General features: G+C 51.9%; 4 protein-coding genes across 5 annotated transcripts in view; 2 read left to right on the forward strand and 2 right to left on the reverse strand.

Annotated features, from left to right (window-relative positions):
• Positions 1–6,150: 6,150 nt before the first annotated feature.
• EIF1AD (eukaryotic translation initiation factor 1A domain containing) lies at positions 6,151–10,848 on the reverse strand. Its single transcript, XM_077759814.1, has 6 exons — positions 10,585–10,848; positions 9,169–9,342; positions 8,915–9,023; positions 8,707–8,815; positions 8,501–8,551; positions 6,151–8,012 (listed from the first exon to the last, which is right to left on the reverse strand). The coding sequence occupies exons 2-6, from the start codon at positions 9,253–9,255 to the stop codon at positions 7,868–7,870; spliced, it is 501 nt and encodes a 166-aa protein (XP_077615940.1). The 5' UTR covers positions 9,256–9,342; positions 10,585–10,848; the 3' UTR covers positions 6,151–7,867.
• A 316-nt stretch (positions 10,849–11,164) lies between these two features.
• On the forward strand, positions 11,165–12,679 carry BANF1 (barrier to autointegration nuclear assembly factor 1). Its single transcript, XM_077759815.1, has 3 exons — positions 11,165–11,267; positions 11,793–11,930; positions 12,148–12,679. The coding sequence occupies exons 2-3, from the start codon at positions 11,808–11,810 to the stop codon at positions 12,292–12,294; spliced, it is 270 nt and encodes an 89-aa protein (XP_077615941.1). The 5' UTR covers positions 11,165–11,267; positions 11,793–11,807; the 3' UTR covers positions 12,295–12,679.
• Positions 12,680–18,820: 6,141 nt separating this feature from the next.
• Positions 18,821–20,167, forward strand: CST6 (cystatin E/M). The gene is made up of 3 exons (XM_077759627.1): positions 18,821–19,066; positions 19,564–19,689; positions 20,011–20,167. Exons 1-3 carry the CDS (start codon positions 18,821–18,823, stop codon positions 20,095–20,097), a joined length of 459 nt encoding a protein of 152 aa, XP_077615753.1. The 3' UTR covers positions 20,098–20,167.
• Positions 20,168–22,468: 2,301 nt separating this feature from the next.
• CATSPER1 (cation channel sperm associated 1) overlaps positions 22,469–23,036 on the reverse strand; it is a 9,906-nt gene continuing 9,338 nt past the window's right edge. Inside the window, exons 12-13 of one of the 2 annotated variants that reach the window (XM_077759628.1) lie at positions 22,800–22,914; positions 22,469–22,638 (exon numbers count right to left, since the gene is read on the reverse strand). In XM_077759628.1, the coding sequence (XP_077615754.1) occupies positions 22,612–22,638; positions 22,800–22,914 (142 nt within the window). In that variant the 3' untranslated portion in view covers positions 22,469–22,611. Of the gene's footprint in view, positions 22,639–22,799; positions 22,915–23,036 lie in introns of those variants that run through there. The other variant, XR_013334060.1, reaches the window with a different exon arrangement.

Consider the following 23,036-nt stretch of genomic DNA (forward strand, 5'->3'; position numbering starts at 1 on the left):
TAATTAAAACAACTAGATACTTCACACCTATCAGGATAGCTACGATTCAAAAAAAAAAAAAAAAGAGAGAGAGAGAGAGATAGAACATAATATATTGGCAAAGATATGAAGAAATTGGAACCCTTATGCACTGTTGGTGGGAATGTAAAATGGTGCCACCACTATGGAAAACAGTCTGGCAATGGTTCCTTAAAAAACTAAAAATAGAATTACCCTATCATCTAGCAATTCCACTTCTGGTTTTATCTTTAGAAGAGTTGACAGCAAGGTCTCAAAAAGATATTTGTACACCCATGTTCATAGCAGCTTTATTTGCAATAACTAATCGGTGGAAGGAATCCAAGAGTCCATTGATGGATGAATGGATAAGCAAACTGTGGTATATGCAAACAATGGGACATGATTAGGCCATAAAAAGGAAGGAAATTCTAACATATGCTACAAGATGGCTGAACCTTAAAGACATTATGCTAAGTGAAATAAGCCAGTCAGAAAAGGAGAGTGTTTGTACAAGATTGTGAATGTATATAACACTATTGAGCTGTATGCTAAAAAATGGTTATAATAGATGGGGCACCTGGGTGGCTCAGTTAGTTAAGCGCCCAGCTCTTGATTTCAGCTCAGATCATGATCTCATGGTTTGTGGGATTGAGCCCAACATCGGCCTCTTTGCTGAAAGCACAGAGCTTTCTTGGGATTCTCTCTGCCCCTCCCACCACTCACGCTCCTCAAAATAAACATTTAAAAAAAATGCTTTAAAAAACGGTTATGATGGGAAATTGTATGTATAGTTTAACTTAATAATTAAATAATAATTTATTATTAAATTAGGCATGGGTGGCTCAGTCGATTGAAGTCTCTGACCTCGGCTCAGGTCATGATCTCGCAGTTCGTGGGTTCGAACCACACGTCAGGCTCTGTGCTGACAGCTCAGAGCCTGGAGCCTGCTTCGGATTCTGTGTCTCCCTCTCTCTCTGCCCCTCCCCTGCTCGTGCTCTCTTTCTCAAAAATGAATAAACATTAACAAAAAATTTTAATAATAACTAAATACAAATACATATAGAACTGCATCTGTTGGGAGCCGTTTCTGAACTCATAGGCTGAGAAAGAACTCCTTGTGAGGTTAAGGTAAGTTGCATGGACTCTTCCCATCAGATGGCGAGACCGATATCCCTCCCTCCCCCCCAATTGTTTCTGCTTGAGCACTGACCCCCAAGTCACCTTGTTAATTGGTATGAGTGACTCATTCTGGCCTTGATATGCTGATTGCACTTTGTGAAGGAATTTACTGTAGGGACTTTTTTTGTGGTTATGGGAGCGACATTTCGTTCCTGAAAGACCTGTTTTTCTTAATACCTCGCATTAAGTGATGTTGACCTCTGCTCACAAAGAACTAGCTTTTGCCTCTACCATGTGAATGCCACCTCTGGGCTGTTCCCCATTCTTTTGCATATCAATGTTCTGGAAAGTTTTTACTGATAAAAGGACTTATCAGAATGCCACTTCTGTGCTGTCTCCTAAACACTAAATCATAAAATAAAGTTGAGTCTCACAGTGCAGAGAGGCCTGGCTGGTGACCAGAAAGAATCTTGCACCACTCTCATCCCTCCCTCGCCGACACCGTCCATCCTTCAGGGACCCCTGGACCCGGCTGGAGCGGGCCTCCGGCATGCATCAAAAGGCATTTTGGTCATAAAGGGAAAGAGTGTCCCCCAAAGGGAAAATAGTAACTTTGTAGAAAAATGATCTGGAAGCCACCTCTTTAACCAGGTGATCAAAATTAGAATCACCAGTAATTAGGACATTCTCCATCACCACCATGTGCTTTAGAGATGCAGTAAGAGCACACCAGTCCTAGCTATTTTTGCTAAAATTGTTTAACCTAAATCTAAGTACGTACAAAGAATCACACATATCCAAACGTGGTACCTTTTCATAAGATAACTGGCCTGAACTTGTCAAAAAAGCCCATTAATGAAAAAAAAAGCCCATTAAGGCATCTGTTCTAAATTAAAAGACGTTAAAGAGACATTACAACTCAATGTAAAAACTATGTGTGCTGTGTGTAGAAAGAAATGCAATGTGGCAAATGTTGCAAAGCGGTGGCCCCACCGAAGGGCATACAGTTCTTTCACCTTTTCTTCAGGCGTGGGGGTGGGGAGGAGGTAAAGCTGAAGCACCCACAAGGGTTAGAATAAGAGCCACAGAATAAACACAAGCGCGCGTGAGGAAAAGGGAAATATGCATTTCTGCTTCACGAAATAGAAAGAAGCTACTAGTGAAGGAGAATGACGACAAAGAGCTGATGCGCTCAAGACTAATAAAGAAACGTCTACCCAAGACTGACAAGAAAGGAAAACGCACAATAATATTAGATATAAATAAGGAAACATAACATGGATATAGTCAGGATCGCAAACGTAAGGCAGTTCTGCAGATAACGCTGCGATGAGTTTGAAAGCATGGACAAGATGAGAAAATGGGAAAACTTTTCCTTGAAAGTACCACGGAATTCAGAACAGAAACCTAAACTATTATCACCAAAAATCTAGAGTTAAAAATCTCCCCACCCGGGGAACCTGGGTGGCTCAGTCGGTAGAGCAGCTGACTCTTGATTTCAGCTCAGGTCATGATCCCAGGGTTGTGGGATCGACCTCCACATTGGGCTCCACACTGGGTCTGGAGCCTGCTTGGGATTCTCTCTCTGTCTCTGTCTCTCTCTCTTTCTCACTCTCCCCCCGCACCCCCGCCCCGCTCCTCTCCCCAGCATGTGATCTCTTGCTCTTAAAACAAAACTTCTCACCACCCTAAACATGCCAGGCACAGTTGGTTTTACAGCAAGTTTTACCAAAATTTTTAGAAATCCAAAATTCCAATACTGTACAAACACTTGTAATGAAAACAGAGCACTCTCCAACTCATTTTATGAAGTTGGCATAACCTTAATATAAAAACAAGGGCAGCACAGGAAAGAAAAAACTTAAACCATCTCACTTCTGAGCCTGGATGCCAAAATGCCCCCCAAGTGTCAGAAAACCAAGTGCAGCAGTATATTGGAAAATATATTACGACTGTTTTAGTCCAGGAATGCAAGGATGTTTTAGGGTGAGACACTGTCAAGGCAGCTTACCACATTTACAGGTTAAAGGAGAAAAAACACATGGCTAGCTCAGATTACTAGGTGTGCTCCTTGGCACCTATATGCAGGTGGGGGTGTGGTGAGGGAGGAAGCAGGTGGGAAAGTCCTAGTGGAAATGACCTGCTGTAAGGCTGATGCTAAAGTGATACAGGCGCAGAGCCTGAAGGGCCATAAGTCCCAAACCTAACCCAAGGAGGTGCCACTACTCTTCGCATGGACTGACCAAGGCGTGGGGGAAGGGTGGGGGGGGGGACCTCTTAGAACACTCAGCTCATTCTGGGAGATCTACTCACTCATGGTTGGATTCTGCCACTAAATTGGGAAATGGAGGGGGCATCCAGCTTCAGAGAATGACAAAGGGGAGTACTATGCAGAACACAGGGCTGTACCTGCATCAGGAAGCTTAGCTATGACCCACAGGAGCTAAATGACTGATGAGAGATGGAGAAATGGCGATGAAAAGGTTTTAGGGGGAAAACAGGGGCTATGAAGTACATCACACAATCACTGAAAGCTAGAGAAATACCTAAGGGCAGGCTTACAGATGCAAAGTCAAAAAAAAAAAAAAAAAATCACAGAGACACATGATCGAGGGGTTAACAGTCAAAAGAGTACTTAGAGGAACATTTGTAGCCATAAATATGTTAGAAAACATGACTGAAATTAAGCATACAGCTCAATAAGGTAAATAGGAGCAAATAAACCCAAAGAAACAGAAGGAACGAGCCAATAAAGTAGGCAGACACCTTGCAAAGCTAGTCAAACAAAATGCAGAGAATACAGGACAAACGTTTGTTAGTTTTATCTGCTCTCACCCGTCCCCTTAGTCTGGTAAAAGAACCGCTCTATTGAGTGGGAGCATGCTGTACGTATGGATCAGGTTTGGCTCATCTCGCCTCCCGCCAAACCCCCACCCTCCCTGTTCAGCCGTGGCCACAGTGCTTGCTCAGGAGGAAGTACACAGATGTTACTGAAGGAACTCTTTGCCTGTAAGGACTGAGTGTAAACTGGAGCTTCCTGCCGATAACAATGGTAGCGAGAAAGAGCCTGGTCCACCTACAGAAACAGGTTAAGCCAAGAAATGAATGAGAGAGGGTCCTGATGAAATCATGCTGGCCCTGGATCAGCTCTGCCTCGAGCTGTAGTCTTGGACTTCTGTCAACGGAGCCGTAGTTTGCTTCCGCTAGTTGGAATTAGATTTTGTCACTTATAAGAAAGTCCAAAATAATACCCCAAACAGCTTGAATACACATGAAATATGACTCAAAAGAATAAACTGCCAAAATGGACTCAAGGATAGAAAACCTGAACAGAATGGCACAGAATTAAAAAGCAAAGATCTACCCCTTAAAAAGGAACCAAATAGGGGCGCCTGGGTGGCTTAGTCGGTTAAGCATCAGTCTGAGACTCAGGTCATGATCTCATAGTATGTGGCTCTGAGTCCCGTGTCAGGCTCTCTTCTGAAAGCTCAGAGCCCAGAGCCTGCTTTGGATTCTGTGACTCCCTCTCTCTTTGCCCCTCCCCTGCTCATGCTCTCTCTCAAAAGTAAATAAACACAATTTTTTTTAAAAAAGGAACCAAATAGATATTTTTATAAATAAAGCCTACCAAACTTTAAGGCAACAAATAACTCCTGTTCTACAAATTATTGCAGGACAAAGGAAAAGATTATGATTAAAGGTCTCCAAATCCGTTCTACAAGGCTAACATAATGCTGTCTTCAAAATGGAACAGGGACACCATTAAAACAAAAAGTGAAATTGGCCCAGAAGTAAATACAAAAGTCCTTAAAAAAAAAAAAAGAATAAATCCTCTAAAGGATTTATAAGGCCTTTTAAGAGAACCCGAGGACGGCTCAACGTGAGGAAGTCCGTTCACGGACATCAGCACAGTAATAAAATGAAGTCTTTTGGTTAACTTAGTAGATGTCAAAATCCATTGCTGTTAAATAAAGGGTAAAAAACCCTTGGTAAGCTGGGAACAGAAGGAAGCATCTTCAGCCTAATGACATTTATCTACCAGAAGCCTAAAGCAAGAATTCTGTGACATGACATGAGAACCGCTCCCACTGAGAGAAAAACAAAGATGCCACCCAATGCTACGCTGGAGGTCCTGGCCCCTGTAATCCCCAAAAGAAAATGAGTGTCAAGGATAAAACTACCACCAGTAGGACATGACTGGACTACCTAGAAAGCCAAGAGAATTAACTGAAAAACTACAGAATTAAAGAATTCAGGGGCGCCTGGGTGGCAGTCTGTTAAGCGTCATGATCTCATAGTTCATGAGTTCGAGGCCTGCGTTGGCTCTGTGCTAACAGCATGGAGTCTGCTTGGGATTCTCTCTCTCCCTGTCTCTCTCTGCCCTTCCCCTGCTTGCATGGACACTTTCTCTCAAATAAATGAACTTTTTAAAAATGTTTAAAAAAAAAAATCCTAATTCTAAAATTATAAAATTCTAAAATTCTAAAATGAACCAGAAATGTGAAAGGCCACATGAAGACCACCTTACAAAAGAATGTATATACCTCATTTCTGGAAAGACTCAAAACAGTTAAGACAGCGCCTTTCTCCATATCAAGCTAGATATATTCATTTATTTACTAATGTTTATTTTTGACAGACAGAGCTTGAGCAGGAGAGAGGCAGAGAGAGTGGGAGATCCAGAATCTGTAGCAGGCTCTAGCCTCTGAGCTATCAGCACAGATCAGCAGAGAGTCCGAGGTGGGGCTCGAGCTCATGAACTGTGAGATCATGACCTGAGCTGAAGTTGGACACTTAACTGACCAAGCCACCAGGCACCCCTCAAGCTAGATTCAAAACCCTGCAAACGAAAATCTCAACAGGATTTTTAAATGGAAATTAACAAGTTCCTTCTAGAGTTCTTATGTACGAGAAAATATGAAATCTTCAAGGAATAGTGAGGCAGGGGTGAGGGAGCTATGAGATTATCCTGCCACAAAACGTGGTAGGTACACATAGAACAGATTAGAAATTCCAAAGGAGACCCATAAATATGCAGGAATTCCGTTTATTTTAAAAAGACATTTTAAATCTGTGAATGAAGAATGACCCCTTCAGTAGAGGATATACAGAGGACTATCCCTTTAGAAAAAAAGTGACTTCCCATAAAAAATAAATTTCAGATGAGTTCGATATACACATACATATCCTTAACTCATCTGAAGTTTATTTTACGTACACAAAGACACATATACACATGGATACGTTTAAAGCTGTTCTAAGGTACTGAGAAGGAACATGAACAGCAGCAGATAAATGAAGAATGACAAAAACCAAAACTTAACACAGTCCTCAGGCAGGACAGACAAGCTCCAAAGCACAAAAGGTTTAAGTCCCACCAGATTACATGGGGGAAATTAAAGACAGGACAATCCAGAAGCACATCTGTATGGCTGGTAAGGAAAGGAGAGGGTTCCCACCAAAGGCTACGGTTTCTTAATGAAGAGTGTGGTCAGCATAACCGTGGACGGGGGGATTGGTAGACAACGCAGAAGTTTTGAGATACAACATCCCAGAGAAGATCTGCTAGGCGGTGCCGTGTCCGCTTGAGGTCTGTAATTATGAACTTCAGGTAAAGCCAGGACCTAGGTTGGTGGTGTCCTGTACTGGTTACTTGAGCAGAGGCAGAGAGGGAAATGGTTGGCCAGGGTTAGGTCTCACTAGATGAATACAGTGTGGGGAAACAAGGCAGCGGAGGGTGTGGGAAAGCGGAGATAGGAGAATAATGGTAAGAAGGGGTGGGGCGGGGGTGGAAGGGAGGACTGCAGATAAAGAGGAGGGAGTTGAGCCAGTAAGCAGGAAAAGCCAGGAGGTGGTGACCGCCCAGATGTGGGAATTCTAGAGGGGCTGCAACTCCTACCAATGGCACGGGTCCAGGAAGTGACCAGAGACGGAGGCAGCAGGCCTGAAGTGGAAGACAAGGAACTAGGGGGCCACAGTGCTGGGGAGGCCACCCATGAGACGTAGACAATGATGACAGAAGCAGGAATAGGAGACTAAGCCAGGAGGTAAACTCTTCAAGGTCTGACCAGTGATTAGGTCAATGTCAATAACGAACAGGGAGTGTAGGGCCCAAGGGAAAAGCTTCAAAGGACAAGGGGGGTGGTTTGCAAGAGGGCCGAGGAGTCTGTGTAGCCACAAGGCCACCAACCAGAGGACGTACCCAGCAGCACAGAGGTGGGCGTTCCTGCAGTGGCTGCAGTGGCGGTGACTAAGTGACTGCCAGAAAAACAGCTTAGGAGGCACTATGATATTTGTCCTGAGTGCCTCTTAGAGGCGGGGGCGCTAGGTCCTAGAGCTGTGTTCCTGAATGCCTGACTCAGTATTGTTTGCAAGCAGGCAACAGAGCAGTTGTCCCGTTATTAAATACATGCACGAAGGCACAGCACAGGGCCTGGCGCTTATTAAGTGTCCAGCAAGAATCCAGGAAAGGTTCCAGCCATTTCCATCTCCTACCTATTTAGGACCTGCACCAAGGAGCAGTTTTTAACTTCACGAGTCCCTCCTCCCTCCAGAGAGCCACTCAGACACCAGCACAAGTCGTCACCCACCAGGGGTTTAATTCTCCTTGAGCAGAAGGTCAGCTCAGAGAGAGGCCCTGCCTTGTCCCCTGTCCAGAGGGGGAAGATGTGCAGAACACCCAAGGAATGTCTGAGCTCAGAGGAGTCAATACTAGTCTCTGGGCAAGAGAAGTGGGTCGAGGGACTCATCAGGCTGCCTCCTCCTCCTCACTCTCCTCCTCGCTCTCATGATACTGTCTGCGGTTGGTGTTAACAAAAAGGTCAGAATCATCTTCAGAGCTGGATTCTTCTCCTGAGGACTGTGGCTCCACTGGGAGTTCTGGCTGAGTCTGTCTGCATGGGGGAAAGAGACAGGGTTAACCCGATGCCTTCTGGGAAAACTAGATCTGCAATTAAGGAGCCCCACAAAAAGGCCAAGAAAAACGGTCTAAAGACTACCTCCCACCCCACATCAAAAGTTTGCCAGAGCCACTGGTTTTAATAAGGATTCCAATCACCAACACTTAATGGACTCACACCACATACTGACTATTAGACTAAGCAATTTTACAAGCATTAACTCCTTTAATCCTCACAAAGCTCTCATTTCATAGACGGGGAAATCCGGCTTAAGACATCAAGTAACCTGCTTAAAACCATTCATTTACAAGTGGTAATGCCATGATTTTAACCCCAGGCATCTGACTTTCAAGCCACACTCACAACCAAACACTTAGGCGCTCTCACCAGAGACTCTACACAGAGAGAAAGAATGTCTCTATTTGCCCCTCCAGCCTCCAAGGCCTTAACCCCTATTTTCTGTCCTAAGGCTTGTTCCTCACCTGTTCCTGCTGTTGTTGTGCTTCTCAGACACTTGTGAGAAGGCCTCTGGCCTGTACCAAGAGAAGAGCCACGGTCAAAAAAGACAGAAAAATCTATGAGCAAAAAAGCGGTTTCCAGCTGTCCTTCCCTGGGATGCCATGATCTCCCCTCCCCCAACTCCACAGCTAGGAAGTCAGTCTCCCCAGAAATGAGACAGACACCCTACCAGAGCCCTTCCTTCTGCAGTGAGCGCACATGGTCTTTGCAGAGCACGAAGGAGATCTCAGCCTTCACTTTTTCTCCCTCTTCAATCGGGTCAACGATGAGGAAGTCGCCTGCAGGTTAGAGACAAGAAAAGACACAATAAATCCTGCTTGCCTGGGGGAAACCAAGCCCAAAGGAAATAGCTGTGTCCTACAGGGCGCCTCTCTCACCTCTCTTGATCCAGATGTTCTTCCGGTATTTGGAGGGCATGCTCACCAGGAAGCGCTGCCCCTGGGCTGTCTCCACCTCATGCAGGTTGTTCCCTGGGGTCCTGAGTACCTGGTCCAAGAAAGACCAAGAACGAGTCAGCCTCATCAGCTGGCTCGAACACTCAGTACACTGTGCTGCCCCTACTGCCATGCCAGGGTCCCGAGGGGAGTAGAGGGATGGGGAAGCGGAGCAGCTTATGCCCAATGCCACTCACCCTCACGATCTGCTGCTGGTCGGAGGGCACCATATGCTCCCCCAGCACCTCCTTCACCACATGCTTCCTCTTGGTGGCCTGAGACATGCTGGGTCCCGTCCCAGGGCGGCGAGGGATGGGGAGACTGTCAACAACTCCTCCTGAGTTTCTTGGATGGCAAGTTCGGAACCAGGACTGTTCCAAGACGGAGAGGCCTTTTACTGACAAGTGACTATGTCCTGGTTAAGAACATGACCTCTAAAATCTAATTACTAGGATTCAAATTCTACCTTGGATATGCCCTAGGTGTTCAACTTCCCTAGTTTCAAGAGAGAAATCATAGCTAATTCCAATCACTGTTAGCAGAATAAAATGAGGCAAGCAAAGCACTTAGTACAGCACACGGCACATAAAAACAACTCATGCTTGGGTGGCTCAGTAGATTAAGTGACCAACTCTTGACGTCGTCTCAGGTCCTGATCCCGAAGTTGTGAGATCGAGCCCCGCATCTGGCTCTGTGGTGAGCCTGGAGCCTGCTTGGGATTCACATTTTTTCTCTCTCAAAATAAACATTTTATATATTTTTGTTGTTTTTAACGTTTATTCTTGAGACCAAGACTGAGCATGAGCAGGAGAAACGCAGAGAGAAAAGACACAAAACCTGAAGCAGGGTCCAGACTCCTAGCTGTCAGCACAGAGCCCGACGCAGAGCTCGAACTCACTGACGGCGAAATCATGACCTGAGCCAAAGTTGGGACGCTCAACCGACTGACCCACGCAGGCGCCTCCCGAATTAAACATTTTATTTTTATTTATTTATTTTTTAATGTTTTATTTATTTCTGAGAAAGAGAGAGACAGCAGGGGAAGGTCAGAGAGAGAGGGAGACACAGAATCTGAAGCAGGCTCCCGGCTCTGAGCTAGCTGTCAGCAGCGCCCGACGCGGGGCTCGAACCCACGAACCGTGAGATCATGACCTGAGCCGAAGTCGGACGCTCAACCGACTGAGCCACCCAGGTGCCCCCGAAAGAAACATTTTAAATAAACATTAAAAAGAAACCCTCTTATCACGTGTACTGGCATCATCACAGAAACTAAATACATGTTCTACTTCCGGCAACCACCCGGGAAAGAGTGTGAGATCAACTGTATGCTCCTCAACACATACGTACATCGTTAGCACAGCCACACAACACAGATGCTCGATTTTTCAACACACTACATACAGGCAGAGACCGATGGTCCGAGCCAGAAACAAGTTCATAAAAGGTCGGGTAAGCCGGCGTGGTCTGTGGCCTCTGCTGCTTTCTGGCTTGGGTCCGAAGACAGGACTGGTACCACCAAAGGAAATCCCAAAGTGTCACCTCTAGCTGCTGTCCCCTGCCCTCCTCCTTCCCTCTCCTAGAGGAAAGACGCTGAGAGCGAAACCCACACTTACTCTCTGGCCTTCGTCTCCCACGGGCTGCCCGAACGACCTCGTTCTCCAGGGCGCTAAGAGCAGCTCGCCCACGACTCACTTCGCAGCTAAGCCAGCGAAGGCACAGGAAAGGGGCCTGCCGGCGGTCACGACGACAACGGCGTGGACATAGACTCACTTCCCCCGCACCTCCCACTCCTACCCGACTCCTCCAAGCCAGGCGACGACGAAGACTAAGCGAGCACTCCTCTGTCGGAGCCTTCCGAGCACCGTACTTCCGGCGCTACCTCGGAAGCCTACTGGCTCCCCTCCCCCGCCTCGTCCGTCTCTCTAACTCTTCCCACCGCCAGGTCGGCCAAGGCTAAGGTTTTAGGTTCCCGATGCCGTGCAGCGGGGACTGCAGTTTTCCCTGAGGTCTCAGCTTCCCTGAGGCCGGACATACTGCCCCGGAAAGCGAGACCCCAGAAGGCCGCCGAGCTCCCCGAAAGGCAACCGGAAAGCCAAGCCCACTAAAAGCGCCGTTGGGGTCGAGAGCGCCTCATCTCTATGGCTCTAGGCGGCTAGAAGCGCCCAATTCGGAATTTTTTTCGAGGAGGCTCTTGAGGCGACCCGGAAGCGGAAGTGGAAGAAAGTTCTAGTGGGTTGAGGTATCGCTCGGAGCAGCTGGGTGGCGGGAGGAGCCGTTACGGGAGCCGGAGCTGCCGGTGAGCACTAGCTGCGGGGCAGGGCCGGAGCTGGTGGCGGGAGGAGGCGCGGGGAGGCGAGGTGGAGAGGGGCCTGGGCGCCGTAGCGGCCTAGAGGATGCGCCGNTGGCGTGCGCGGGCGAAGGGGCCAGAGAGACCCTTCATTTGCTCTTGGGGCCAGGAGAGCCGCTCCAGGCGCGGTCAGTGCCTTAGCCCAGCCAAGGTCACAGAGGGACTGACAGCTTCGGGGCGGGCCCTGGCTACTGACTTTGGGAATCTTCCCACTGCCCCGAGTGCGCCACCTGTGAGGGCAGGAGAGTTTTTTTCTTCCCGGGCACCGCTTAAAACCCAGTTTCCGCGCGGAAGGGTTCTTTTCCCCGACGGGGAACACAGTCTTCCTGGACCCCGGTTCTCTCCTCCGTGAAAGGAGGAGAATCGAGTTAGCCGCCGTAGTGGCCCGTTTCGCATTCTCTTAATAGAACAGTGCCCCTGGGCCCTTGGGAGTCCCGGTTTCCAGCCCTAACTACCTTTTCTTGGGATTCTCAGATTAAGCCGATCGAAATGACAACCTCCCAAAAGCACCGAGACTTCGTGGCCGAGCCCATGGGGGAAAAGCCAGTGGGGAGCCTGGCCGGGATTGGTGAAGTCTTGGGCAAGAAGCTGGAGGAAAGGGGCTTTGACAAGGTGCGGGGCGACTGCGTGCACGTGGGCGGAGGGCACGCCACCATGTTTCCTGGCAGTTTGGGGGTGAGGAAAGAGCGAGAGTCACTGTCAGGGGTGGACAGTGGTGTGTGTTCTGAAGAGATAGCCAGAGCCTGCCCTGCTTGTCAGCCTTCCGTCAGTTGTTTCTTGGTCCCACGGAGCACTTAGCAGCGTGCCCTTTCCTTTGCCCGTTTTGCAGGCCTATGTGGTCCTTGGTCAGTTCCTGGTGCTAAAGAAAGATGAAGACCTCTTCCGGGAGTGGCTGAAGGACACGTGCGGAGCCAATGCCAAGCAGTCCCGGGACTGCTTCGGGTGCCTCCGAGAGTGGTGCGACGCCTTCTTGTGAGGCTCTCTGGGCAGCCCCCAGCCCCCAGCCCCAGCATGGAGTTTCCAGAGTTTGCAGCCGCGCGGGGACTCCTCCCCTGTCCTCCACAAAGAAAGAGATTGTCGTACTCAGCCTCCGATGTGCTCCAAGGTCTTTCGGGAGTCCTCTCCCCTCACCATTTCAACTTTTTTGAAACTCTCACCCTTGCATGCATCTCCCTTCACCTTCCCCTGCCAGTTTCATGTCAACAATTACCCACTTCTCCGACTGGATTCCTGGCCCTTCCCTGACCCCCCACTCCCCCTCCCACCTCTGGTCCGTTTTATGCTATTTGGCTCCTTTTTTGGCAAAACAGTCACTGTCCTTGTAAAGTTTTTTAAATCAATAAAGTCAGTGGCCTTCGTGACTGGGCTCTGTGCATTGAAAAGCAGCTGGGCTGGGACTTCCCCACGGGCCGAGCAGGTCCGCCACACTCCTTATCAGTGCAGATCGAAACTGGCAGCCTCCTTCCCACCCTGGAGGGCAGCCACCCTAGCCATGTAGGCCTCAGCCAGGTGCCTTGGAGTGTCCCTTAGTAACCTGGCAGAGAGTGTGGGTTGAGATCTTCCTGGGATCTGGGCGGGCTGTGAGGTTCCAGGTATCATCCGAGTCCACAGCTGGCGTAGGCAGCACCTGGTGGAACAGTCAGTGGGAGTCCAGGGTGCCAGGAAGAGGGTGAATCAGATGTAGGTAAGAGTTCACCTGCCGATCGTCGTGTGCTTTCCTGGTCTTTGGGTGGAGTGGACGGGGCCTCTGGCTGTCTCTTAGAAAGAACATAGACATCTCAACTATGAGGGCTTGAATGAGTTGTACTTCTGTTGGGTATATTTTTGCCCTGGTCTGTTGAACACTCGGTATGAACGAGGCCCGCAGCCAAGATCTTTGCAAACATTTTTTTTTCTCCCATTGTAATAGGTAATTGTTTTCTCTTTTACAGGTGAGGAAACCAGAGGCTCAGAGAGACTAAGTCATTTGACCATGGACTTACTGCTAGGAAGTAGCCAGATTGGCCCTCAAAATGTAGCTCAAAACCCACGGACCCGAGGGCCCTTTGTTCCCTGGTCATGTCACTTGACCTCTCCGAGCCTCTGTTTCCCACTTGGAAGATGAGGTTGTTGTAAGGATCAGGTGAAACGCTAGCTGCTTAGCGCCCAGCCCTGCCTGGCTCTCGTTCTGTCCCTGGAGCACCAACGAACTGCTTGCTTACAGAATTTTCCCCAGAGGGCTTACAGTCTGGTGAGCAGAGCACGACAGGTTTTAAATGCAAAAACTGGGATACGATGAGAAGATTCTCGTGATCCCAGGGAAAGGAACAACTAAGGAAAAGTTGGTAAATTCAACTCCATTAATAGAAACTTTGTCTAAAGTACCAGAGAGAGTGGCAGGGTAACCCAGGGTGGGAAAGGATATTTGCAAAACCACCAAGGGCTGCATCCAGAGAACTGGCCTGTAAGATGAAGCGACCACGAGATAGAAAAAGTAAAAGACCTGAAAGGCAGCCATGAGAGGAATACCCAAAATGGTGGATAAGCTTATGAAAAGGTTCTCAATCAAATCATCAGAAATGCAAATGAGATGCTATTATACCCTCCCTGGCGAAAATTCCAAAGTCAAACAATACTGTGGGCTGACGAGGGAATGAAGCAACACTTTCCATCCAGCTGGTGGGAGTGCAAATTGGCGTGAGCCCTCTGGGAAACAGTTGGGAGGTTGGGCGTTTTCTAGTAAAAAGGAAGAGAAGACCCCTCCTGCCACCTAGCAGATCCACTCCCGGGGCTGTTACTAAGGTCACTCGCACACCCGCACCTGGAGTGTTCACACCAGCTTTATTTATAACAGCCCCCCAACTGGAATAACTCTAATGGCTGTCAGGACCAGTGAACATGACCAAATGACAGGTGAATTTCAATACGGAGTGAAGCAGATGTCAAATGCTGTGATCTCATTCATGTAAAGTTGACAAGTGGATCCTTGCTCAGGGGTCTCTGTATGGGCAGTAAAACTAGAAAAAAAAAACAACAAGGAAATGCTTATTGTAAAAGCCAGTAGTAGAAGTGGCAGTAATTCCCTTTAGGGGAAGGAGGTGTGAGGAGTGGGGGGCTTGGGGGTGGGGGTGGCCGTTTCCATTTCTTGGCCGTGTGGTGACGACACAGGCTTTGACTGATTATTTGTTTTTTTGTTTTTAATATTTTTATTTCTAGGAGAGAGAGAGAGAGACAGCGCAAGCAGGGGAGGGTCAGAGAGAGAGGGAGTCACAGACTGAAACAGGCTCCAGGCTCTGAGCTGGCAGCCAGCACAGAGCCCGACGCGGGGCTCGAACCCACGAACCGCGAGATCATGACCTAAGCGAAAGTCAGTCGCTTAACCGACTAAGCCACCCAGGCGCCCCATTATTTGTTAACACATACGTGCTGTTGCGCTTTTCTGTATAAGCTCCGTCTCAGACTAGCGGAAGGATAAAAAGAAAACCAAAAGTAAAGCCCCCGGGACAGCGCGGTTATGTGCTTGGTTGGAAAGCGGGGTGGTTATCGGCGGGCACCCTCCAGAAGGGCACCGGGAGGCCAGAGCAGGGCCCGGCTTGCGTTGGAGACCACCTTCTGGGAGGATGCCGGTGTGACTCCCAGCCCGCCGCGGTAGTTCCGGCCACGTTTCTGAGGTTTTCCCGGATGGGCCCAGGGTCACCTCAGAGTCCCCCCGGCCTCGACCCCTTGTGTTGTGACGCTGTCACGCGGGCCTGCTGCGCTTAGGCAGGGGCTTGGCAGGGCCGTGCCCTCCCCCCACCTCAAGCCTGACCCCCCAGGGTGCTGCTGCCGCGCAGTGAGGTAATGGAGACCGCCTCCTCCCCCACAACAGCCTGCCCAGGGCGCCTGCCAGGTTTTGCCTCTCCTTCTGGCAAGGAGGCCCGCCCAGCAGAAGCTTGTGCGCCACGCCGCCTGCTCTGCCACCTCGCCGTGGGCTCTTCCCTGCCTCACCCACGGTCTTTGTCTCCGAAGTGGCTGGAACGTGCCTTCTCACCTCTCGGGGCTCGGGCAGTGTCTGTGACAGGTTAACAGGTTGAAACCCTTGATGCGGGCCCCTCAGCGCATCCCACCCAAGTCCCTGGTTCAGTCCTAGAGCAGCAGGGGACAAAAGGCATCTAGAATGTGCTTGGTGACAGTGTGGCTTCAGAGATCCAGCCCCAACTTAGCCTGCAGGACAAAGGGACCGAGACCTGTAGTGTCGGAGAAAGCAGGCCTGAGTGGGGACGGGTAGGAGGGTATCCAAATGTCAACCCAAACGGCTCAACAGGATGTGCCCGGCCAGGGGGCATGGGTGGCCAGGGAGGTCAGCCATTATGGCCCACCGTTCCTCCCTCCCCGGCTGTCCCCAGCCAGAGCTTCACCCACTCGGCCGCTCTAGTCGTGAGTACTCAGATCTGGACAGAGCTCGGGGTGAACCCAGCTTCCGTGCTCTGGAGTCCTGAATGGGTCCTGCTGCCCCTGGAGGGAACTAACGAGGGGGCACAGGATGAGCCCCTCCCCCGCCCCTCTCTGGCCCAGGAGCGGCCCGGATGGTGTGAAAGGCTCAGAGTGTATGCTCATGGCCATCACCCCCCACCCAGTCCCGTTGCCCACACCCCCTCAGGGACCCAAGGCTCTTTCTACTGTCACTCCTGGCCTTGACCGAGGATAGCCTGAAGGCACCAGCCAGACCTGGTTCTGCTCTCCGGTCCTCCGTGGCTTGCTGTGCGGCCTGATGCCAGCTGCTCACTCTTCTGAGCCTCAGTCATCTCTCCTGTTGCCTGGTGTAGGTTTGTAAAGATTCAACCAGCTAATGAGCCCGAAGCCCCTGGCACTCTGGGGCCACAGATGGGAGCTGCAGTCACAGCTGGACCTCAGCCTTCTTTGCCTTAACGTCTCTTTTCCGGAATGTGGTTTGGGAGAGGGGAGCAAAGCCCTGGGGCAGGGACGATCCGTGGCCCAGCTGAACGTCCAGGGAAGAGAGTTCGAGGCGGGCAGCACAAAGGCCCTGGGTAGCCTGATCCTAGGGTGAGAAGGATGTCGAGAGCCCACCCTGGTCAGCAAGCCCCACCGGCCAGGGGCAAGAGGGGGGTGCCGCGGGCAACCTGGATTGGGATCCATGGGCCACAGCACAAATGAAGACTATGGCCTGCGGCCGGTAGGGACGGCCACCCCAGCGCTCACATCTGGCCCAGGCCTCCTTCTGAAGCCACAGTGATCCGGACAGGATGGAGCACAGGCTGAGGGCTCGTCCCCAGCCCTGGGAAAACCCTGGTGGGTTTCCCTGCCTCCAGGGAGCCTCCCCCTACACAGCAGACCTCATATCCCCGCGGAGCGGTCCAAGACTCACAAACTAGGACCCTGGCATGCGGGTACCAACGGGCTCCACCACCGGCACTTTTCCTTTGACCTCCCCCATGTCCCCCATAGTAAAACAGCTTCTGCTGAGCAGTTATGAGGATGAAAGAGTGTGTCGAGTGTGTCGAGACCCCAGGGCAAGGCCTGGCACGTATCGGAAGCCCATCAATTGTTTTTTAGCCTTCCCCATCCCTCTTTCCCACCAAGACACGGCTTCTAGCTGCGTGACCCTAGACAAATGACCTGACCTCTCTGATTAACTTTCTTCATCTGAAAAACGAGCTTGATGCGTACTACCTAAGGGTGCTTATGATAGACCAGTGGGTGAAAGGTCTTTGGAGATTGTTAGGTTGTGTTCCAAACTGTGGTACTCGTTCACCGGCACAAAGGAGTGAGGGGGAGGGGAGGGGCCAGGGACTAAGGGACCCACAGGCCTTTGGTGAGTCAGAGCCGAGGCCTTGGCTAGTTTTCCAGGGAGCTGTTGGATGTAAGAGTAGCCATGGCTGAGCTCAAACAATGGCAAAGTAGGACTGGGAGAGCCTGACCCCCTGGGGCTGAGAGGCTCCTGACCCCCTGGGGCTGCCTCTCCCTCCTCGGCCCTGAGCCTCTTACTCCACCCCTCCCAGGTTCTCTCGGGTTGGGTTTCTGCCTCCCCATTGAGCCAAGAGGGAGCCAGCTCTCCCACAAACAGGGATCTGTCCCTTTAAGGCAGACACCTGAGCCTGCCGCTTGTGACTTGTTCCTTGGAATCCCAGATTGGTTTTCACAGCTGGGCTGAGGGGGTGGGGAGCAGCTGGGCCAGGTCTCCCCGGGAGGAAATCACTGCCCTTCCTGGCCCTGGGATTCTGCGACTGGGAATTTTGCCTGCTCATAATATGCATCATCATAATAGCCACCAACAGTTTGTCAGGTACTTTAACCCACTGCTTCTTACAAGCCCCAAGTGGGATCCTTGGAGGGCCTAAGCACAAACAAGATCTTAGTGCCCCAGGGCAAAATGCACCCCCCCCCACAAACTGATTAAAAGTACAAGCTACACCAAGCTCTAAAACACAAATAAGGAAGCCCACCAAGATTCAGACTTTTCCCCCATTAGCTACTTCAGTGCTGTTATTAATTACCAGGTTTTTCAAAAACAAAAACAAAAACAAAACAAAACCTCATAGTACCCTATTTTGCTGCTACCTTCAGCATGCGCAGTTGATCTATGGGTCGCCCAGTCTCGGGTGTTAATATCGGAATAACTTTAGCAGGTCAGAGTGGTCACCTATCCTCAGATGATGACACGGAGGCCTTGGGAGGCCAAGGGACTTGTCCAAGTCACCAGTCAGTAAATGACAGAGCCCTTTCTGGCCATCTTTATCTTTGGGCTCAGTGTGGTTCAAGACCGCAGATGTGAGACTGACTGCCTGGGCTCAAAAGTCAGCATCTTTATTTATGTCATTTATTCTTTTTTTTTTTTTTTTTTTTTTTTTTTACTGTTTGGATGAATTTTATTTTATTATGTCATTTATTCTTTACTAGCTGGCGTCCTGGGGAGAATCAGTTCTCCCTCTCTGCATCCTGTTGCTTCCTGTGTAAAGTGGAAACATTACTAATTCCCATTTCATGCTGGTTGTGAGGGTCAAACTGTGCCCAGCTCAGCACACTAATCTCCTTTCCTGTTGTTTTTATAGGACCAGAACTTCTCTAAGCACTTTGCCTGTTGAGTCCTCCCAGCTACCTATTTTACAGAGAGGGAAACTGAGGCAATGAGTGATTAAGTGATTAAGTAATTTCTTCCATGTTACCCGGGTAGTAAACGGTGGCAATAGTAAGTCCTCGCTAATGGTTGTTGGTATTTCATACTGGTTGAGCCTTCCATGAGCTGTTTGAGCTGTTTGCATCGTGGCACTTGCCGGGGACTGTCACCGCCTTTTCCCTCACCAAACTGGGTACGTCCCTGGAGGGCAGGGCAGCATCGTGGGGGACACAGGTGTGCTCGGGCCTTGGACTGCCCCCTTGGGCGCGAGGAAGAAGAAGGCGGGCTCTCAGATCGCCCAGGCTCATTGATCCCTCCCAGGCTCGGCGCCGGGTGGGCGGGGCGGGTGGGGCGCTTGCCTATAAAAGCGGCGGGGCAGCGAGGGCCTGGCACTGACAATCTTGAGGTCATGGCGAACCCGAGCTTCTCGCGGGCTCTGGGCCTGGGACTGGGGCTGCTCCTGCTCTGCCTCCTGGCTCTGCCCCGCGATGCCTGTGCTCTCCCGGGGAGTCGCTTAGTTGGAGAACGCCAGGACCTGTCACCCAGCGACCCGCAGGTGCAGAAAGCAGCGCAGGCGGCCTTGGCCAGCTACAACATGGGCAGCAACAGCCTCTACTACTTCCGCGACACCAGGATCCTCAAGGCCCAGAGTCAGGTGTGGCTGGGCGAGCGGGTCAGGGGCGAGGGGCAGCCCCCCCGCCCCAGGCTAGGGCAAGGCCAGTAGGGCATTGAGCCGGCGGCCAGGTTAAGGGGGTACCTCAAGAGTAATCAGGACATTTTAATACAATGTATTTTTTAAATTGGATTAATGCCAAGAATTCATTATGAACAACATATCTAGATTTCAATGGGCAGGATGCAGCCCTGTCTCACTAGCCTCACAGATGCCCTGGCCCTGAGGGGAGGATTGGGGAGAGGGGAGTGAGGGAGATAGAGCAATGGCCTTCATTCAGGACATGAGCACACCCGGGTCTCAGCTTCCTGTGTGGCCCAGGCCTCTGGCCCTCATCCCAGGGATCGCCCCTAGAAACTTCCCCACCCAGGGTCTGAATCCCGAGGCCGAGGCCAGCATACCGAATGTGTAGAGGTGAGAGGTCAGGGTCAAGGGTAGTCTTCCAGTACCCCTCACCTGGTCCTGCCCTCCAACCCTAGCTGGTGTCTGGTGTCAAGTATTACCTGACCATGGAGATGGGGAGCACAGCCTGCCGGAAGAACATGGCCGCTGGAGATGGCGTAGATATCACTGCCTGCCCCCTGGCCACAGGAGTGCAGGAGGAGGTAATAGCACCCCACTGCCCAGCACCCAAGGCCCAAGGTTGTCCAGCCTGAACTGGTCTGCTTGGCCAGGCTGATGTCTGGCTGAACCTGTCCCTGCCTTCTGGATGACTCAGCCGCCAGGCCAGGGTGGGGTGCAGAGAGGAGGAGACTGGGGTTTCTCCCTCACGGGAGTGGGCTAGCAAGATCCGGGAGCTAGCCCTGGCCATCCGACTCTTTGTCCCTTTGAGCCCGTGACTGCCGCTCTCGCACCCCAGAGTGCAGTGTCGCAGGCTGAGGATGGCATTGCGGGGCCCACACTCACCTCTCCTTCTCTCCCTGCAGAAACTGCGCTGTGACTTCGAGATCCTCGTGATCCCCTGGGAGAATACCTCCCGGCTCCTAAAGCATAACTGTGTGACCATATCCTAGACCCCGTCAGGCATGGGAACCGGAAGGAGCAGGTGCAGTGGGGAAGGTCCTTCAGGTCCATGGACGTATCTGTCACAATAAACTGTTGCCACTGCTTCTCACACTGGACTCTCCTGAGTGCTTCCCTCCCCTCCCTCAGGACTCAGAGCTCCCAGCCTGTGAGAGTCCTCTGCCCGCACGTGGGCTAGCAGAGTCCCCACAGGCTATGAGACCATGAGGGCAGGGACACTGGTCAAGTATACACTGTGGGCCATATGCCAGAGGGACTTCTCAGTGCTTTGCTCCAGGCAAGACTCTTGGAGGGGGACGGACAGGAAGCCCCAAGGGGACCGGAGGTCACATCTCCTGTCCACAGGAGGGATGAGGGGACAGATGCAATTCAATGTCATTTAAAGAAAAAGGAACTGCAACATTTTATGCACAACTGCAGATGTGGGTGCAACTGATACTCACTATCTGCACACATACACACACACACACACAAACCACAGTACACACTTGGATGCTCCAGAAACACAGGTGCACACAGAAGCAACACCCTCCACCCCAAGCAACCCAGAGATATATATAGACCTCCAAACACACAGCCGCAGAGACCCACATCCCCCCCTGGGAGCTGGGCCTCAGACACAATGCACGTGCGCGTACACACACACACACACACACACACCGGAACAGGAAGAGCAGTGACTAGATCCCTTGGGAGCACCAGGTATGGGCCCCAGCAGGCCCCGGTGGGCTGAACTGCGGTGGGTGCCGATCCGGGGAATGTCCCTGCCCCCGGCTTCTGTCCCTCCAGGCAAGGCCTCCCATCCCCCATCGTGCCTGCCTCCAATCCCCTGCCCAGTGCTGGGACCTAATGAGGAGAAGCCCCGGGTCCCAGGCCCTGCCCTCTGTTCTCAGAGGCCACATTGGGGTAGGGATGGGGAGGTGGAAAATAGAGGTAACTTCCAGAACACTGAGGAGCTAAAGGGCTGAGTTTGACTGGAACTAGGGGTGCAGGGGAAAACTTCAGCCCTGCTTGAGCCTGTCAGACAGGCAGCTCAGACAGCCCAGGGGCATGGAGTGTGGAGGCCAGCCTCCCCTCCTCCCGTGTGCCACCAAGCGGGAGCCTCGACACTCGGACTGGACCGGCACAGCGGAAGTGGCAGGAAATGCTCGTTGAAAGAATGTGTGAGGTGGTGTGCGAGGCGAGGCCTGGGGATACCTGCCAGGTGGCCTCTCTGCCCCCGAATCTGCGAATCTGCGCGGGGATCCCAGATGGCATTTCAGCTTCAGTCTATTCCCAGGCCTCGGGCCAGCGAGGGAGGGCTGCTTCTGCCCCAGGGCCTGGAGTTTTCACCTTTATCTGGCCCAGCCTAGAGGTGGGGGGAAGACTGGCCAAACCGTCGCCCCTCGGCCCCCACTGGAGTCCCGCTCCCACTCGAGTCCTGCTCCTGACCCCCTCCAGCCTGTACTGTGCCCCAGCCTCACTCTTCCAGGGACAAGGTGGCTGTCATAGGCAGTGCAACCCCCCAACTCTGGCTGCGAAGCGCCAGGGCCGGGCTCAAGCCTGACTCTGCACTAGGTCTCCGGCACCCTGCACAGGCCCAGGCACTTGGGGACCTGGGTCAGAGCCTTACCTCCAACAAAGCCATGGGGACAGGCTCTGGGCATTTTGCCCAGGTTCAGGCTGAAGGTAGGGGAGCTCGTCTAAGCCCTGGACCAGGCAGGGTGCGGAGTGACCATTAGTCTCATTGCCTGCTTTCCTCCAACAAAGGCTCATCCATCCCCCCAACACACGCACACACACACTCACACTCACACTCACACACGCTGTGTTCTCACCCTCCCCCCATCTGCACCCCCACCAAGGCCAGAAGGACTTGAACAGCCTCCACCCTACTTCCCTCACTGAGGTTCTTTAATGTGACCCCAGGCAGGGCAGGGTATGGCAATGACCTCTGACCTCTGGGTGCATGCTATCGCCATCAAGGCAGCACTCTTGTACTGGATTCTTGACAGGCCCCGATTCCTGGGCTCTGAGCCCCTGTTTCTGGAACCTACTGATCTCCCAGGCCCCGACAACCAGGGGCTGTTCCAGCTGGTTCTTTTTCTCCCAACTCCGAGGCTAGATGGACCTTCCTCCCCAAAGCAAGGCAAGTGCCCACTCACCCCTCCAGCACTGAGCCTGGCCCCCTTTCTAGCTGCTGCTAATGCACTGCGGGCCTGAGCCAGGATGCGGGCCCTGGCAGGGCTGGAGGGGCTGGAGGGGACCGAGAACAGCGCCTGCCATGCACAACACACTCTCTCTCTCTCTCTCTCACACACACCAGTGCACACGGTTCCTCTGCCCTGTGCCTTGGCTTACCCAGGGAGGACACAGAGACACTTGGGGTTTTAAAACTCTGTTAGGGCCCAGCCCTGCGGGCCCGACAACCATTCCAGCAGATGTGGAAACTTGTCCTGACCCACCCCGGTGGGCAGCTTGCCAGAGGCCGAAGGCGTCATCCCGTGTCTCTCTCCATCCAGGGGTCACTTCCTGAAGTCCTCGTCTCCAACCTGCAGGGGTGGGAGGGAGGGTGACTGAGCCAGTACCGGCCTCTGTCCTCTCGCATGCCCCCGTGACCGTCAGGGGCACGTCTGGGCGCGAGCCACCCATGCCTGGCTTTCTGGGGTCCTGCCACAGGCCAGCCCCTCTCCTCTGGTCCTGCCCGGCTCACCTCAAACGCAGCATCCACAATCTCATCCAGGACGGACGCCTGGGAGCGGAATTTCTGTTGATGATGCTCCACTCCGGCCACCAGTTGCAGGAAGTGGAACAGGAGCTCCTGCTGCCTGGGGGTGGGAGGGGGGTGAAGGAGAGGTGAGGTGACCTGCCTGGCAGGGCCCTCTGGGCTCCCAGAGGCCCCCTTCCCTTCCCCCCACAGCCTTCTTGCTTGCCACCCACCAGCCCTCCA

Source organism: Crocuta crocuta, unplaced genomic scaffold (assembly GCF_008692635.1).
Source record: "Crocuta crocuta isolate KB4526 unplaced genomic scaffold, BGI_CrCroc_1.0 scaffold53, whole genome shotgun sequence".
NCBI classification, from domain to species: domain Eukaryota; kingdom Metazoa; phylum Chordata; class Mammalia; order Carnivora; family Hyaenidae; genus Crocuta; species Crocuta crocuta.

Coding starts and splice junctions, on each gene's coding strand:
- EIF1AD (XM_077759814.1), bottom strand. CDS start 9,255: ATGTCTCAGGCCACCAAGAGGAAGCATGTGGTGAAGGAGGTGCTGGGG. Junction 9,024..9,168: donor ACCAGCAGCAGATCGTGAGG/GTGAGTGGCATT, acceptor TTCTTGGACCAG/GTACTCAGGACCCCAGGGAA. Junction 8,013..8,500: donor CACAACAACAGCAGGAACAG/GTGAGGAACAAG, acceptor TCCCCCATGCAG/ACAGACTCAGCCAGAACTCC.
- BANF1 (XM_077759815.1), top strand. CDS start 11,808: ATGACAACCTCCCAAAAGCACCGAGACTTCGTGGCCGAGCCCATGGGG. Junction 11,931..12,147: donor AGGAAAGGGGCTTTGACAAG/GTGCGGGGCGAC, acceptor CCCGTTTTGCAG/GCCTATGTGGTCCTTGGTCA.
- CST6 (XM_077759627.1), top strand. CDS start 18,821: ATGGCGAACCCGAGCTTCTCGCGGGCTCTGGGCCTGGGACTGGGGCTG. Junction 19,067..19,563: donor TCCTCAAGGCCCAGAGTCAG/GTGTGGCTGGGC, acceptor CTCCAACCCTAG/CTGGTGTCTGGTGTCAAGTA. Junction 19,690..20,010: donor CCACAGGAGTGCAGGAGGAG/GTAATAGCACCC, acceptor CTCTCCCTGCAG/AAACTGCGCTGTGACTTCGA.